This window comes from Rhincodon typus, chromosome 7 (assembly GCF_021869965.1).
Source record: "Rhincodon typus isolate 14 chromosome 7, sRhiTyp1.1, whole genome shotgun sequence".
Taxonomy (NCBI): domain Eukaryota; kingdom Metazoa; phylum Chordata; class Chondrichthyes; order Orectolobiformes; family Rhincodontidae; genus Rhincodon; species Rhincodon typus.
In genome coordinates, this window is record NC_063338.1 from 58,358,199 (window position 1) to 58,377,262 (window position 19,064).

Here is a 19,064-nt window from a genome sequence, read left to right on the forward strand (position 1 = left end):
CCTGCTCCTATGATGCTGCTTGGCCTGCTTGTTCATCCAGCTCTACAGCTTGTTATCGCAGATTTTCCAGCATCTGCAGTTCCTACTATCTCTCTACTACATTATAAGGGGTTGTTTGTGGTTTGCTATATCTTAAGTGGTGTGCAGTTGAACTTTGAACTTAGTGCCAAGTGCATAAATTCCAGAAGTTTCCAGCAGTGATGAACACTTTCTCCTCTCCTGCCATGCAATTGCACAGGAAGGATGCTGAACAGTCAGGTTGTACAGTTAATGAGGCGAAGAGTGGAAGATAGCATGAGAACTGTCTCCAACTCATGGTGGACCACAAACCAAGAATCTCACTCAAAATACTCAATGAAAGTTCGAAAATTCCACTCATTGTCTTTGGATTAAAAAAATCTATAAAATTATTTTCATTTGAATTACAAACTGGACTGTGCAAGGCAGCCAATATCAAACTTATCTTTAGTAACTTAACAAAATTGCCTGCAATGCAGATTGAGACAGCATTTTTGCTTTGTAGAAGAATGTTTAAGTGGGCACGAAGGACTGCTTATAAATGAAGAAAGCATTTCAGAATACCCAATGTAATTATGAGATGGAAAGCTCCTGAGTACACTGGAGATTTATGGCCACATGTCAGGAAACAGATTGAATGCGAGTTTATTCAGTTATTGTTGGTTGCCATTTTAGAAGGAAACACTAGAAGGGGGTTGCTATTTATTTAAACAAAAATATTAAAGACTGCACTTGCTGGAAATCTGGAATAAAAATCAGAAAATGCTACAATTATTCTGTAGGTCAAGCAGTAGTTGTTGCCCATCACAGAACCCAAAGTATTACGTATTTATATCTCTCTTCTCTGTTTAACTGTCTTCTTATTAACATACTGGAGTCCAGAGGCCAAAAGTAAACATGCTCTCAATCTTCTTACAATATAATATTTACAATAATGCAACAAAAGGTGACTCAACACTCCTTTCCTTCCTGTTTGGGGGTTCTATGAGAGTTTGTTTAACTCACAACCATTATAATTAAATAAGATGAAATATGTCAACTTATATCAACTCAAACAGCTAGACAGAACTGATTATAAACAAAAGAAAGAACAAGGGTGATGTCATGTCTCTTTTGTCTCTCCTCAATTCCAATTTCATTTGCAACAATACTTACAAATACCCTCAAATCACCACAATATTTCTGCAGCTAACCTTCTACTCAATTACACTGTCACCATTAGCTCTGATGTCATTGTCCCCAGTAAAACCCACATTCTCTATCACACGAGTTGCTCTCCTAAGAGCAATCCCTTATCGTCTATGGGAGTAAACTGCTTTTGCCATTCACTGCCAAATCTAGCTGGAGAACATCATGTATTATTCAATCCTACTCTCCCCTGCTAAAACTGTCACAAGAGCAGGATCACCTTTTTTAAAATTCGTTCAGGAGATATGGGCTTTGTTGGCTAGAACACAATTAATGGTCCATCCATCATTGTCGTTGAAAAGGTGGTGGTTAGAAGACTTTTCTGAATGCTGCACTCCATTGTGTCTAGGTATGCTCATAATGTCATTAGCAAAGGAAGTTCCAGGAGTTTGATCCCATACAGTGAAGGAGAGGCAATGTAGTTCCATGTCCAGATGGTCTGTGGCTTGGGGGGAACTTGTAAATGGTGTTCTCATGGATCTACTATTCTTGCCCTTCTAGGTGGTGGAATTTTTAGGTGTGAAAGGTGTCAAAAGGATCCCAAAGTGAGTTGCAGCAGCGCATTATATAGGTGGTACAGACAGCTGCTACTGTGCATCAGTAGCGAAGGGAGTAAATGTTAAAGGTGGAGGATGGGGTGTTGATCAGGCGGGCTGATTTGTCCTGCTTAGTGTTGAGTTTCTCAAGTGTTATTGGAACTGTATTTATCCAGGCAAGCGGATAGTATTCCATCATACTGTTAACCAGTGCCTTATAGATGTTGCACAGGCACTGGAGAGATAGGACAGGAGTTACAGCAGAATTCCCAGCCTCTGGCCTTCTGTCATAGTCACAGTATTTATATGTCTTGCCCTATTCAGTTTTTGGTCAATGTTAATCTCCAGGATGTTAGATTTATATTTAGATTTTATTGTCACGTGATCGCCATTATGGGGTACTAGAGTACAGGGAAAAGTGTACAATGTCACACCCACAGTGCCACCTTAGGTACAAAGTACCTATGTACAAAATCTTACTAATAGAACTAGAAAAATAGAGAAGTTAGTTAAAAATTTCAGCACTACAGTTTTCTTAGTATAAAAGTAGAAAAATAAAGAAATAACTTTAAAAAGTCAAACATTACAATCCATTCTTAAGTCATAGACTTGCAGACACTCCAAACTGGGTTTTTCCCCAAGAGGGTTTGCTCTCCCCTGCACTGGGCATGTTTTGACTGCTGGGCTAAAGCGTGCCCATGCTCGCCAGCTGCCTTCACCACCGACACTGCTATTGACCTCCATCGGGCACGCCTGGCATCGACACTGCCTGCAAGGCTTTGGACCTGACCAATCGCCATCGCATCGCTGAACACCACAGCCATTATCCTTCGTCATTGGCTGCTGCATTGCCGCTGCCGCCATCTGTCTTGCGCTGGGCCCCAGCTGCTGCCATGCTCCATTGCCGCGGTAGCTGCCTCGCTGCAGTGTCCCGCTTTGGACATCGATGAAGCTGCAGTGCCACCAACCGCCAGAGTTCCGGCTGGGCACACCAGCCGCCTCGTGGCCAAAGTCCCCAAGCCGCTGCTGTTGCTGCCGCTGCCTCCATGACCGAGCTCCCTCCAGAAGGTAAGTAGAGAAAGAAAAAACCTTAAGAACCAAACGAAAGAAAAAAGCGAGAAAAGAAGAAAGAAAAGCAGTTGGAGCAGACTAATTCCAGTCAGCAGCGTAGCCTGGGTGACCGCTTCACAGAACATCTATGTTCCGCCCGCAAAAAAAATAAAAAAGACCCTGAGCTTCCCGTTGCCTGCCACCACCCTGTTCCCTGGCCAACATCTGTGTCAGGTTTGCTGCAGTGCTCCAGTGAAACTCAGTGCAAGCTGGAAGAACATTTTCCGCTTGGTGACCCTGCAGCCCTCTGGATAATTTTACGGCCTGAGCTCCCCCATGTCCTAGCCCCCTACCACACACACCAGGCCTTGTTATCACAGTCTGCCATTACATACTACCTAGTGTTAGCCACTAATAGTCTCCATTAACAGCTTTTCACCCTCCTAGGCAGATCGTTATCTACTCCTTTGTCTGTCCAACTGCTCCTCTGTTTTTGGGCTCTATTCCTACATATTTTTTACTCCCTACCTCCATCCCCCCACCCTATCTTCTGCATATAAACCGACATTTTCCTAGCTATCATCAGTTCTGGGGAAGGATCACTGAACAGGAAACGTTAACTCTGATTTCTCTTCAGAGTTGCTGCCAGACCTGCTGAGCTTTTTCAGCAACTTCTGTTTTTGTGTCTGATTTACAGTATCTGCAGTTCTGTTGGTTTTTATTTGAGTTGCTTGATTTATCACAGTGATAGAAACATGAAGGATATCCTCAATGCAAAGATGAGCCCTTGCCTCCATGGGGATTATGCATTGCTCAGTCATCTACCAGTTACATCATGGACAAGATGCATCTACAACAAGTAGACTGCTGAGGACAAGGTCAAGTGGGTTTTGCTCTTTCATTTGTTCCCTCACCATCTACCACAGGCCAAGTCTAGCAAGTATATCTTTTGGGACTTGACCAGTTCAGTCAGTAGTGGTGCTACCAAGATACTTGTGGTAATGGCCATTAAAGTTCCTGCTCAGAATACATCATGTGTTCTTTGCATCTTAAATGTTTCTTCCAATTAGTGTTCAAAATGAAGGTGCACTGTTTCATCACCAATGGTGGTGCATAGTTGGCGATAATCAGCAGGGGGTTTCCTTGTCTATGGCTGACCTGACGCCATGAGATGTCATGGGTTCCAGAGTCAATATTGGAGATGTCAAACACAACTCCCTCCTGACTGTATACGACTGTGCCTCCAGCTCTGTTGGGCCTGTTTTGTGACATTGTTTGTATGATTCCATGAATATGACTACGTCAAGCTGTTGCCTGACTAGTCTGTGGGAGAGCTATCCCAATTTTGGCACTTACCCACATAAGTAAGGAGGACTTTGCTGAATTGTCAGGGCTGGGTTTGCTGATATAGTTTCCAATGCCTATGTCAAGTGGCACATCCAGATTCCTTTATTTCTTTTGATTTCAAAGTGTTTCAACAGAATTGCGTGGATTGCTAGGACATTTCAGGGAGCTTATCTGTGGGACTGGAGTCATACATGGGCTAGCAGATTTCCTTTTCTAAAAAGCATTAGTGAACCAGGTGGCTTTTATAGCAATGATCACTATAAGACTGGCTTTTATTTCCAGATTTCATAATTGAATTCTTATTTCACCATCAGCCTTGGTGGGATTCAAGCAATTGTCCTACACAGCATTATCCTTGGTTTCTGGATTACTAGTCTAGTGACATCACCAGTACACCAATCCCCTGTGCTTCCCTGCATGTCCCATTATTATTACATCATACTGTATAAATAAGGTAATCCTTAGATTCTTTTCTCTGTCCATCTCTGAAAATTCATGTGCCTTCTTCCTTCACCCTCACTTCCAACAAATGCAAAGTGCTCGAACACCTCTTCTCATGAAGCTTGAGGTGACTGTTCAATGGCTTCTGATACACATTCAGTCCTTGCTCTTGACTGCTAAACCAAATTTATTTCAATATTCACCAACCCCCCCCGCCCTAGTATGAACACACATTTTTCTCTAGTTACTCTCTTATGAACCATCATGCCTTGTTCATGAGGTCCACCTCTTGCTCTCAGTCTATTCTCACTAAACTGCTGAGCAAACTGACACTGTAAATTGTTGCCTGCCCTCAGGCACAGTCCCGATCACTTTCATATATACTACCATCACACACTCCTTCCTAAAAACCTAACCTTAACCGATACTCAATCTCCTTTTCCTACTCAAAATCTTCAAACATTTGGTCATATCAAAAATCTGTGCCCACCTTTCCCACAGGTCCTTATATGAATATCTGTAGTCAGGTTTCTTACACGACACAATAAAAAGCAACTGTATTCAATGTCATAAAAGCTACCATATTTCATTTGACCATGGTGTACCATCTCTGCTCATCTTTTCTGACTTATCTGCAGTCTGAAAGAGCAGACACAATCCTCTTCAACATCCGTTCTCTCCTGTTCAGCTACGTGTGCCTTGGGGTGCTTAGAGCAAGTATATAAATGCAATTGTTGTTTTATGAAGTTACAGAAGTGTAAGTGAATGCATTTATATGTAAATGATCACTGTACTCAAGCCAATTTAACATAGAACATAGAACAGTACAGCACAATACAGGCCCTTCAGCCCACGATGTTGTGCCGACCTATTATCCTACTAAGATCAAACTACCCTGCATACCCTACATTTTACTATCCTTCATGTGCCTATCCAAGAGTTGCTTAAAAGTCTCTAAAGTATCTGACTCCACTACCACTGCCGGCAGCGCATTCCACACACCCATCACTCTCTGTGTGAAGAACCTACCTCTGACATTTCCCCTCTACTTTCCTCCAATCACCTTAAATTATGCCCCCTCATAATAGTCATTTCCGCCCTGGGAAATAGTCTCTGGTTATCAACTCTATTTATGTCTCTCATCATCTTGTAAACCTGTATCAAGTCACGTCTCATCCTTCTTTGCTCCAATGAAAAAAGCCCTAGCTCCCTCAACCTTTCCTCATAAGACCTGCCCTCCAGCCCAAGCAGCATCCTGGTAAATCACCTCTGCACCCTCTCTAAAGCTCCCGCATCTTTCCTATAATGAGGTGATCAGAACTGAACACAATATTCCAAGTGTGGTATAACCAGGGTTTTATAGAACTGCAGCATAACCTCGCAACTCTTAAACCCAATTCCCCTGCCAATGAAAGCCAACACACCTTCTTTACAACCCTATCAACTTAGGTAGCAACTTTGAGGGATCTATGGACGTGGACCCCAAGATCCCTCTGTTCCTCCACACTGCCAAGAATCCTGATGTTAACCCTTTATTCTGCATTTAAAATTTGACCTTCCAATATGAATCACTTCACACTTTTCTCATTTGAATTCCATCCGCCACTTCTTTGCCCAGCTCTGCATCCTGTCAATGTCCCACTGCAATCTACAACAGTCCTCCATGCTGTCCACAACTCCACCAACCTTCGTGTCATCAGAAAACTTACTAACCCACCCTTCCGCTTCCTCATCCAAGTCATTTATAAAGATCACAAAAAGCAGAGGTCCCAGAAGAGATCCCTGTGGAACACCACTGGTCAACATTAAGAAGAATAAAGGGATGGATGAACAAAAGCAGAAGTTGCTGGAAAAGTTCAGCAGGTCTGGCAGCACTTGTAAAAAAAATCAGAGTTAAAGTTTCGGCTCTGGTGACCCTTCCTCAGAACTAGCAGAACACCCAGCTGGGTGAAATTGGGAACAGGAAAGTATCACAAATTACATGTCTTGATAACATTATAAGTGCATTGGAGATCGTGATATCCTGTCTCAATTCAGAATGTGCTTATGTTTTGAGACAAGTTCATGAAAGTGCATAATGTGTAGTAAACCTTCACAGATTACTTAACCAATATGTATGCAGAAGAAAGGGAAATTTCCAAAGATAAAAGGGCTTCACACAATTGTAGGGATGAAAAAAGCTAGCTGGAATGTACAATATTAGTCGTGTGTTGATTAGGATTGGCAACAAATGATAACCCACTCATATGCATTATGCTTAAGTACGTGGTGAATTGACAATTCAGTACTTAATGACAAATACCTAATATGCATGAATATGTGTCAGTCAGTTAGGTGGCTTACAGCACAAATGTTTTTTTTAAACTGAAATCTGCTATCATTTTCTATTAGCTTTTATGACCTGTTTGATTCTATTGTCTTTTTGTTCACAGAGCAGAAAATAATCTTTGCTGACCATATCCAACTTCAAACATGCAAATTTTATGAATAATTTGATTTTAACTGAATAAGAAGTATTAAAAGAAAGAGCTCAAGTATAATTTATAATCTGGGAAACAACATGCTAAAGGCTAAACTCTACAATGCTATGGGTAAGAGATCCAAACAAAGCTCTGCAGGTTTGTCATATTCAATGGTGAAGAGAGATGGACAATTAAGTTAGTCACAGAAGAAGAACGCTTTGTGAATATCCACATCCTCAATGATGGTGTAACTTAACATATTAATCTAAAGACAAAACCGAATCAGTCATTCATGTTCAACTTGAATAATTAAGTTAATTTTTTTGGTCTCAGTCACTTTCCCTGGCATCTACCCATGTTGAAAATTGACCAGGTAAGTTCTGGTCACAAACAGCAGATCGCATCCAACTTGACCATTTACTGTATCATCAGCTCATTTATTCCCAACTATATAGTGGGAAGAGAGTCATCAACAATGCTATTAAGTAGCATTTACCAATAATCTCTCCAATGGGAGAGCAGCACTATGGTCCTCTGGGACTATGGCGACTTTATTTTTTTAAACAATAACCTAGTCATTAATGTACAGTTTTGGTTCCACAAAAATCATGCAACACTAGAACTTGTTGTGCTTTGGTCCAAATGTTAACACAAGAGCTAAATACCAGAAGAAAAATGTGCAGGATTGCCATTAACATCAAACCTACACTTAAACGAATGTGACACCAGTAGCTATTGTAAACTAATTAGGAGTCAAGGCAAAACATGCCACTCACTAGACTTGTACCTGGTACAAAAGGAAGATAACTATTGTTGCTGGATACCAAATATCCTTGATCCAAGACACACTGCAGGATTTCCACAAGTCAGCAGCTTAAGAACAACAATTATCTTCTATTTCATCAATGATCATCTCTCCAATATGGGACAGGAATTATGCTATTTATTGATGATTTCCATTCAAAATGCTTCATGTATTGAAGCAGTCCATACGCACACAAAACAAAACCTGACCTATGCAGACTCAGGCTGAAAGATTTATGCCACACAACTCATCTCCAAAAAGAGACAGAGCCTTACAACCATGCTTGATATTCAACGGCATTACCACAATTGAATTGCCTCCATCAACATTTTGAGTATCAATGAAATTCAATAGGAGCATCCAGTTTATATAACATTACTACTAGAGCAAATCAAAATGCATTATTTTGTAATTGCGTCCTGCCATTGTAAAGCTTCCCTACTGCCTACAATATACAAATTGTAAACTAAATTTTACAGGGTATCGTAGTCCACAACATCCTGGCTAAAACTCTCTGGAGTTTGGGGAACCTGCCTATAATCCTGAGCATTTAAAGATGGAGCAAAAAATTGACTTAACAGAATTTGTCTACTCTTTTCTAGGAAAAGAGTTCCACCTTAGAATGCTGCCAGCCAATCAGGTGGATCAAAATCCTGGAACTCCTTCTCTAACAGCATTGTGAGTGTCGCTAAAGCACCTGACAGCAAATGCTCAAAAAAGCAGCTAACCACCATCTCATTTGGTGATTAGGGATTGGAAATAAATGTTGGCCGAGCTACCAATGGTCCATATTCCATGAAGAATTTAAGAAAAAAAGGTCTAACAGCACCAATCAGGATTAGTGGCCACAGCATTCAAATCTACTGGCAGGTAAGCATAAAATCCAGACTTGTAAGTGTTATTGTTACTTGCTTAGATAACTGTAGTTGCAAAAGTACTCAAGCAACTTGACGCCATACAGATGAAAACAGTCTGTCTAATTGACATCCCATGCAGGAGTTCAAATAATTTTCCCCCCTAATTGAGTGCATCACAGTTACAACATGCCCTGCCTATAGAATGCACTATAGCCAGTCATCGAAGCTTCTTTGAGATGAAATCACAAACTTCACTAGAAGAACAAAAGTAGCAGGTACATGTGAAGACCATTACCTCGGCATCATTCACCATCTTGACTTGGCTATACATCAGCATTCCCTCCTGTTGTTGAGTTAAAATCCTGGAACTTCCCACCAAATGATATTCTGAGAGCTCTTTTACCAGATTTGATGATGCTGACCTGAATTTGTCCTCAAATCAAAATTCCCACATACCCCAGAGTTTTGATCCCTATGAATTGGTGAAACATTCTCTCAACAGTAATCTGAACAATAAAAAACATTGGAAGATTAACAGAACCTATTGAATTGATCATTTATTTAGTCTTCCACCTAAAATGGATGTACGTATATAATGGCTTGCCCCAAGCATTGCTATAAGAACCAGTATTCATTTTGATACTTACTAATTCTGAAATAAATTTCTAAAGGAAATTGGACATGTACTTGATAAAATAAGAATTGCATGGCAACAGGGAAAAATCAAAGATTTGGATAGATTTTAAAACATTTCTAACAGGCATAATCTGTGATATGATAAACTGGTAATGCATACATATTATCCATCTTTCCTGTAACTGTGCTTTATTAGAATTATCCAACAAACTACCCACTCCACTACTTTCTGTAAGCCTGTTTGCTTTCAAATATTTATCCAGTTTTCTCTTAAATTTTAAGACTGATTTGTTTGCATTGCTCCTTCCAGCACTTCACTCCAAATCACAATGACTTGCTGTGTTAGTAAAATAGCTTCCTCCTTGCACCTTTGGTTCTTCTGTTCTAAGGTATGGTGCCCGAAATGGAATACATTTCTCCAGTTGAGGCCTAGCCAGAATTTTACAGTGATCTAACATCGTCTCCTTTCTTTTCTAAATCTCTGCCTCCAATACTAAAGCCAGCGATTTTCAGCTGCTTTTGTTAAAAACATTAACACAGAAATAAAAGTTTTAGAAAACATTGTTTGAAAATGAACTTACTAGTCGAACTGGAACTGCAATTTTAAATATACAAGGTGGGTCAAGAGCAGTGTGCATCATTCACAACCCAGTATCTAAGCTCTTTGGATTTTGAAATTCTATCATTTAGCTAATACTGCCATACATCAGTATTCTTACTACGTAGAGTGATTACTATTCTCCTGATTTTTTTTTAACTTTAGCTAACAAATCGTTTCTGCAATAAATCGGCAATCCTATTCTATGTCATAACTTTATTGTTTACCGAGGGCAAAATTACTGTCTCACTCAATGCTCCTTCATGTTGCTTAGATGATCACATGATTTCCCATCTCATCCCTTCGCATTAATCCGCTGAAACCTCAAAGCTCACTTTGGACTTAAAATAAAGACAAAAGGTATAAATTATTGATTTTGGAATTTCCGAGGCATTGTTTGCTGAGCATTAAACTCCTAGTGCCGATGACTGACTCCTGGCAAAGCGACATTCAGTAGGGAGTTGTCAACTATTTGCATGAATGGATTTTAATAAATGTGGAACTAAAATAAATAACACGCGTGTTTACCAATGATCCCGGAGCCTATGATAGAGTTTATTACATTGAAGCTGGCTGATGAAAGGTTGCTTTTCTCCCCTTCTGTTGTGCTGTCGTCGCAAACCAATGCTCTTTTATCTTCGACATCGACCATCTATAAAGAGCGATGCGCAAAATGCCTCAGTAACTGAATAATTAATTACAGTAAATTCAATTTCTATACACTTGTTTGCACGTTTTAACCAAGGAACTACACTTTCTAAAAAGACAGTTAAACGAACATTGGGAACATTTCAATTTTATTGTTCAAGAAACAACTGCATTCTGTCATATTTTACTCACTGCTTTGCATTTTACTTGTCTCTGAAGGGTAGACTAACAGTCGCGAAAGTATTCAATTCTAAGCTAACATACTAAGTTTTTCTCCGTAAACTTTTATTTCAATTCAATCCCATGGTTTAATGTTGCACTGTGTTGATCTTATCAGCTGCAATTGAAGGGAATGTGTTGAAAAAAAATGCTCCTCTTACCTCTCCGTAGGTTTCCTGCATCTGTTTATTTTCATCTTCCATGCTGAGTGCCTCCATCAAGAAAGTAAAAATGATCTTGTGATTTGTTTATAGTTTAAGATGTTGTGAAATTGAAGCTCGTGTTTGAAACGGCTGCACTCGAGGTTTCCTATGGCTGTCAAAGGAAAGCCTTTTAAGGAAGTCCAGCTCCTCCTTTATCCGCCCCCTCCAAGCGGACGCTGCCATCCGGCCGAGAGTGAGGGATTCAATGTAAAACTTCCAACTTCATAATTTCAAAAGAGCGAACAGTGCAACTATACTGTTTCATAAAGTACCATCCAAAATTATTATGCAGCAGCAATATTTCTTTCCGACACAGAGGTTAGCTCGACTCTGATGCACGAATACTGATTACGAAGTCAACCCCACCTCCATCAATTGTGAACATTGCAATCCTTTTTCGTCCAAATGTAATTATTTTGTAGTCAATCGCGTTAGAAACAGCTATTTTTGTTTGAGTAGGACGATTTCCAGGATCTGGGCCGATTCTAAATTATGAGTCTAAAAACATTGACTCTGTCTGGTCGCAGCGTTTTATCTATTTCAATTAGAACTGGAAACTACATTAGACGTTAACTACAAGTCCCTGCTAGCTTTTAGGACTTCCCGAAACAATCCGGCATGAATGTGAGCCAGCTGTCAGTGACCCGCAGCAGTGTGGTACCATACATACTGTACTCGTTTCACCAGCTGATTGCCATATATTCGAAATAGAACACAGCACCATGTTAACGCAAACTGTCAGCATTTATACAGTAGGCAGCGGAGAGAATTAGTCACACGGTATGTGATTTAAAATACGCCGAGTGCTTAATAATTACCGGTTACAATGTGACAGGCAGCTAAGATTAGACCGTGCGCATTAGTGTCTTGTTGCATAACTGTTACTGATGTGAATCCCTCAGCAGCTGTGATTCCTTAGTGTTGTCCTGTGAAGTTGTGGACTGTGCGGCAGATGATAGTTTATGTTGGGGTTGCTGGGTAAGGTTGTTCCCGGGTGATCTATATCGTAGATGCAGCTTCAAGATCTGAATGGCACGTTTTATAATTATGGCTGTCGTGACAGATTTTTTTTGTGTGTGCATTTGCATTGTTTCTGCCCTTGGTATTTACATGATTCATGACTTGAAGCATTGACTCTGTTTCTTTCTCTCCAAGGATGCTGTGTATTTCCAATATTTTCAGTGTACATGCATAATTGCTGCGGATCGATGAAGGGTCTAGGCCCGAAGCGTCAGCCTTCTTGCTCCTATGATGCTGCTTGGCCTGCTGTGTTCATCCAGCTCTATCCGTTAGTCCTCCTCAAATAAGGGTGTTAAAAGTGATGGCCTTAAAAGGAAAACTCATGAGATCTTTTAAGGAGACAGATATTGATTTGCATTTGTATACAATAATTACACAATACTGTTTCAGCTCTTTAGGACTGACATGAGGGTTATGAGTGTTTGGAATTCACTTCCCAAAGACTTACGAATGCACAGTCATAGGGTACATTCAAGAATTAAACCAATGTTTGGACGCTAAGAAATTCAAGGAATAACGGATAAGGTAGGTGTCAGAGTTTATCCAGAAGACAAGCCACAAAATGACTGAACGTGGAGCATCTTTAAGTGGCCACGTGATTTTTTCTGAAGAAGGGTCCCAACCCGAAAAGTCACTTTTCCTGCTCCTCTAGTGTTGCCTGGCCTGCTGTGTTCCTCCAGCTCCACACTTTTGTCTCTGACTCCAGCAAATGCAGTTGTTACTATCTCCACGTGGCAACTCCTGCTGTTATGTGTTTGTATAAAAATCCTTCAGGTAGCAATTTTATAATGGATGTGCTACAGTTCTTATATTACTGTCCATTACTGCACATCTGCCACCAGCTTTAATCAGAATACAGGCACAATTTTTTTTGGCAACTGCACAATACTTTAAAGTGCATGTTACAAAGAATCCTTTGGGGGCTTGACAAGTTAGATGCAAAGAGGTTGCTTCCCCTTATGGGAAAGTCTGGGACCAGACAGTATAATCTCAGAATAAGGAGTCACACGTTTAAGACAGACATGAAAATTATTTTCTCTCAGAGAGTAGTCACTCTGCAGAACTCTTTACCTCAGAGGGCAGTTGGTGCTGTGTTAAGCATGCACAAGGCTGAGATAGACAGATTTATAATCAGGAAAAGAAACCAATAAGGAATTGAGGATTGTGAAATTAGCTATGATTTTGTTGAATAGCAAAGTAGATTTGATAGGCTGAATGCTACTTCTGCTCCTATATCTTATGGTTTTAGTTGCATAACAATTCTTATTAACTGTAAGTAATGCAGTGGAACTTTTTGAACTTAATCTAGCTCTCTCAATCTTCTTTATAGTTAGAGGATATTGTTTTAATCTAAATGAAATAAAATATATGATCAACGTGACTCATATATGGATATTGGTTATTGTGAACATTTTATTTTCATTTTGTTGCAGATATTATCTGAATTTTGGCAGTATTTTGGGTTTCAAAATTCTGTAATTTTAAATTCATGTTTTGCAAAAAGCGTAACTTGTTGGGAAATGAAAATTAATTTTATGTCTTAACATCTTTAAAACCCATGGCCTGATGGAAACTAGAAAGGAAGATGGTCCACATTGCATATAGGTAGGAGATGTTATGGAGAAGGAAGAGTAATATGGTTTGCTTCTCGGGGAGATTGATCCAATAGTTCGGCAACAAATTGAGAACAAAGTATGGTGTGTATCCAAATTGTAGGAGACAGGTTGCAGACATTCAGAGCACACATTGGGAAAATGAAAGTTGTGAAGTTCACGTGTGCCAGTAGTTGCTCTGGTATATTGGTGGATTGAATGCTGATTGTGGTTTGAGAGAGTTGGCAACAAGCTCATGATACTCTTCAGTCTCATAAAGTACATCACCATGATCAGTTGGACCTAATGCATAGGCCCCGGACGTAGTGTATCAGTGGATCTTGATGGCACATTTTGCATTAAACAAACTGCTGGGTAACCTTCTAGCATGTGAGGAACAGGTCCTGGACTGACACTTCTGGCCTAGACTTAAGGTCCACAGCTGGGCCCAGACACCTTGGCCTGGTGTGGCTGTTCCGTTGTGTGGCGGTCTTGTCCTGGAGGACTCATCCCTGTGAGGAGGACTTCTTCATCTTCAGCATCCAGGTATTCCAGTGGCCCAGCAGGCGGTCTCAGCCCGGCATGGCAGTCTTCTTCAATGGAGGCTTCTGGCTAGTATCCGGCAGCCCAGCATGCCAGTCTCATCCCGGCTGCATCATCTGGGTATTCTATTGTTTCTAAATCAGCTTTCCCCAAGCTCAGGAACCGTCAACTGAAGTGTGATGAATTTTGTCTCTTATTATCATAATGACTTCTGTCCTTGAAGTAGGTGCCATAATGGGGCAACTTATAATACTTTTCACCGTATTTTTCATGTAAAAGTACACATGACAATAAATTTCTATTATGTTCTATTCTATTCCTTCCCTTGTTAGGTCTCTTACCTGGATGGAAGCTGGCTGGAATGGAACTGGATTACTGCTCTAGTACGACAAAGCTGAGCAAATGAAAATAAAAAAAAGTACCTTATTTTTAAATGACATTTCTGGCATTTAATCAAATGTGCCTTTAGTAATGCTTGTTCCATTGGGTGAAATTAATGCTTTGTCTGAATGATGTATTAGCGTGGTACACATACCTACCTAATTTGTTAGTTTTAATTAGATTAATGGGCTGCCATATGTCTTGAATATATTACTGCCTGTACTAAAAAAGGCTTGAGATAGTAATTTTGTAATGGGTGTACTGTACTGTTGACATTAGTGTCCATTTACTGAACATTTGTTGCCAACTTTAACCCTAACACTGCCACAATTCTAGGCTTTCACAAAAGCACAGGTTGTGAGGAAAAGCTGGTTGCATAAAACTTTAATTTGTAACATTGCCATTTTACTGAAGATAAAATTACTAGTTTGAAGGAACCACCTTTACCTTGTACTTATTCACAATTTAGTACAAAGAGTTGTGGGAATATTATCTATATTTTGAGATTCAAATTAAATACTGCTGGCTCAAATATCTAGCCTAATGCACAATACATTGAGAAGAACATCTTTGAACTTTATCTTGCTGTCTTCTGGAGTCCTGCAAAACCAGATGGAGGATAGAGGTTTGTGCCGTAAAATACTCAATATATAATCAGGATGACCAGGAATTGAAATTGAAAATTTTAGTCACATTTTATTAGAAAGTGTAATGGATGTGGTAGAATTTTTTTATCATTTGAATTATGAAATTATATTCAGATCTTTCTGGAAATGGTACAGTACACTCAACCTATAATTATAATCGGAGATACAGTATGGAATATTGTAAGGGCATGAATGACTCTGGTCCATGGCATCATGTTTTGCAGAATAGTATGAAAAGCCCACAAGGCCTGTTTTAGCTTCAGGAACAACTCACTGTATTTTTATACATCTGTCAAATGGCGAGCCGAGTTTCTTGCTAGACATTGGCAAGTTGCCAATTAAGGGTGAATTATAGTTTGTTAAATGTCTTATTAATGGCACAATTCACCTAATAAATACTCAGCTTCCTACCTTACGAAACACACTGAATAATCTAGATATGGAGAACTCTTAACATGGAAGTCAGAACTGACAACTTTATCTCACTGCTGTCTGCGAAGAGCCTCCATGTTGCTCAGCAGCAAACAGCAGCTCAGGGCATGAGCCATAGCACACCTTGTTCACAAACATTGGCATTTGACATTTGCCATCATGTCCCAGTCCTCTCCAACCCACTTGCTGAATGCTTTTGGAAGCACAGGTTTGCACTCCAATCTGACCAGTAATTAGCAGTGAAAGGCTTCTGCAAGTATATTTTGCATGCAGAGACAGGCACACATCTCAGGATTTGGAGCAGACTGCAACTCAGGGCTCCTCACTTGGTCTTTTAGTGCTTGTTGACTCAGCAGCTACTTGCACGCTTGCAGCATCCATGTCTTATCCCACCTGGCCATGCAATGCCATGCCTGTTCGAACGTTAACACTTCAACCAGTGTCAAAGGCGATCAGTATTCACATATCAGTGTGCTCTTTTGCGCCTACACACACACAGGCTGCTTGTTCAGCCTGACAGTAGGGTTCTGTTTGGGGTGTGGGTGGGGGTGGGATTGCATCTTTATGAATGCACATCAAACACACTGCACATTTATTCAACTAATTAACCCTGTCAGAAAATGAGTGGTTACTAGTCCTCAATTATTTGAAGAGTGGAGGGGTTGCTATCCACAACGAGGTCCCAGTACTGTAAATCTGCATTCAATCTATGGCCTTGGCATGGCCAGTCTTGTGTTCAGGATGGGCATGGTCAGGGGATCTGACTGACTACACTCCATGGAATAGACAACAACCATGCAGGGCCAGTGCATATTGGCAATGGCCAATGGCCTCCAAAAGGAGTGTAGAAAAATCAGGGTGGGCATCATTAAGATGTAATATGTCAACGACATGGAGGACAATGGTGGTGGGTCTCCACAGAAGAACATGGGTGGTGAGGGTAGTGTGAGTAAAAGGAGTCTCTGGGGTATTGGGTACCTGGTGATCAGACTGAGGAGCACAGTTCTGGTGATGTCCACCACAACTTGTGTTCCCTGCCATCAATTGCAATTCTCTAGATTCTTCAGTGGTATTATCTCAAGGCTATTAATACAGACACTGAGATCATTTTCTGAGGTTCTGGGTTTAAATCCTGCCACAGGAGATGGTGAATTTGAATTCAATGAAATCTAGAATTAAGAGTCTTATGCTGACAGCCAATTGTCAGAAAAACACACATGGTTCACAAGTATCCAGGTATGTCCTGTACACAAAAAGCAAGATATATCCAACCAGCCAATCACTGTCCCATCATAGTAGTCTCGAATATCAGTAAAGTCTTGGAAGGTGTTATCAACAGTGTTATGAAGCAGTGCCTGCTCCACAATAACCTGTTCAGTGACGCCCAGTTTGGGTTCTGCCAGTGCCACTCAGCCCTTGACTTCATTTTTAATTTCAATACTATAATTTGTTCATAAAAAAAGTCTCTTTATATTTCTATACATTGCCTCAAAAGCAGTTCGGTTCTGTACAGTTGCATATCAAGTAATTAAACAAAACATTGGACTTTGAACCCTATCCTAAAAACCAAAGACCTCTCTTACCTAATACTATACTAATACTTACATATATCTGAGACACTAGGAGGGTCCGGTAACTGAACATTCCCCCATTTACCTTCAGCAGGAAGACCTCAGACAATGGTCTTACTCCACTGTGCCTTGGTGGCAGCTGTCCCAAGCTTCAGTGCATCCCTCAGCACATAGACCTGGACCTTGGAATGTTTCAGCCTGCAACACTCAGTCAGGGTCAACTCCTTGTTCTGGAAGGCCAACATGTTTTGGGCAGACCAAAGAGCATCTTTCACCGAGTTCATGGTTTTCCAAGCGTAGTTTGCGAGTCTGCATCTTGTGGTTAACACCTTAAATTCTTCTGCAGGGCAATAAGTTGTGCATTGTGGTAATAAAGCATCCAGTTTATCAAGCAGGTGTCAAAACAGTTTTTTCTGTGTGATCTCCTGACATGGCTAATTGCTTTCACTTCCTGTATAGAGGTTGGTTGGCTCGCCGAGCTGGTTTGTTGTTCCGCAGATGTTTCGTTACCGTGCTTGGTAACATCCTCAGTGCAGCCTATGATGAAGCATCGGTGTGTTTTCCCGCCTAGTTTTTAAACTCTGGGATCCGTGCGATGGATTGCCTCACTTCCGGGTTTCGTCAGCAGTGGAATGTATATGGGGTCGAGTTCAATGTGTTTATTAATAGCATGCTTTGTGGAGTGCCATGCTTCCAGGAATTCTCGTGCTTGTCTCTGCCTAGCCTGTCCCAGGATCTTGGTGTTGTCCCAGTCGAAGTCGTGGCTCTCCTTGTCCATGTGGATTGAGATGAGTGAGTATTGGTCGTGTCTTTTTGTAGCCAGTTGGTGTTCATGTACTCTTGTTGTTAGTTTCCTTCCTGTTTGTCCGATGTAGTGTTTCTCGCAGTCTCTGCAGGGGATCTTGTAGATGACATTGGTCCTGTCCATGGCAGGGAGTGGGTCTTTGGTTCAGGTGAGCACTTGTCGTAGGGTTGATGTGGGCTTGTGTGCCACTCTGATGCCCAGCGGTCGTAGAAGTCTTGTGGTGAGTTCTGATGTGTTCCTGATGTAGGGTAGTGTGATGAGTGTGTCGCGGCGTGTAGAATCTTTCTGATGCTGTTCCTGTAGGCATCTCCTGACCCAGTTCTTTGGATATCCATTTTCCTTGAACACTTGGAAGAGGTATTCCCCCTCCTCTTGGTTCCATGTTGCTGCAGTGTGTTGTTGGCCTTTTAAATAGTGTTCACACGCAGCTTCATTTGTGTGTGCTGGGATGGTTACTATTGAAGTTCAATACCTGGTCTGTGTGTGTGGCTTTTCGGTGTACTTTCGTTTGCAGTTCCCCATTTGTCTTGCGCTCTACCATGACGTCCAGGAATGGGAGCTGTTTGTTCTTCTCCTCCTCTCTGGTGAATTTTATTCTGGTGAAGGTGTTGTTTATGAGTTTGTGTGTCTCTTCTAATTTGGTCCATTTTAATGATGACAAAGGTGTCGTCTACGTAGCGTATCCATAGTTTAGGTTGGATTTGCGGAAGGGCAGTCCTTTCCAGTCGTTGCATCACTGCTTCTGCTATGAGTCCGGAGATAGGCGATCCCATGGGTGTCCAGTTGATTTGCTCGTATGTTTGGCCGTTGAAGGTGAAGTGGGTGGTCAGGCATAGGTCCAGTAGTTTAAGCATTGTGTCCTTGGAGATGGTTTCACTGGGGTCGTGTTCTTGTTCAAATAGTGTTGTCATTGTTTCCCTTGCTAGTGGTATGTCTATTGATGTGAATAGGGCGGTGACATCAAACGATATCATGGTCTCTTCGTCCTGTATCTTTATGTCTTTGATGGAGTTGAGGAATTCTTGGGCTGAGTGGATGGAGTGGGGTGATTTGTTGACGAGGTGC

General features: G+C 41.0%; 1 protein-coding gene across 2 annotated transcripts in view; it reads right to left on the reverse strand.

The window, feature by feature from the left end:
• slc38a11 (solute carrier family 38 member 11) overlaps window positions 1-11,117 on the reverse strand; it is a 72,600-nt gene extending 61,483 nt beyond the window's left edge. The window contains exons 1-2 of one of the 2 annotated variants that reach the window (XM_048598989.1): window positions 10,967-11,117; window positions 10,501-10,590 (exon numbers count right to left, since the gene is read on the reverse strand). Coding sequence is in view for 1 of the 2 variants with exons in the window: in XM_048598988.1 (XP_048454945.1) it covers window positions 10,467-10,590; window positions 10,967-11,023 (181 nt within the window). In the remaining variant the exon portion in view is untranslated. Of the gene's footprint in view, window positions 1-10,466; window positions 10,591-10,966 lie in introns of both variants that reach the window. The other variant, XM_048598988.1, reaches the window with a different exon arrangement.
• Between the last annotated feature and the right edge of the window lie 7,947 nt (window positions 11,118-19,064).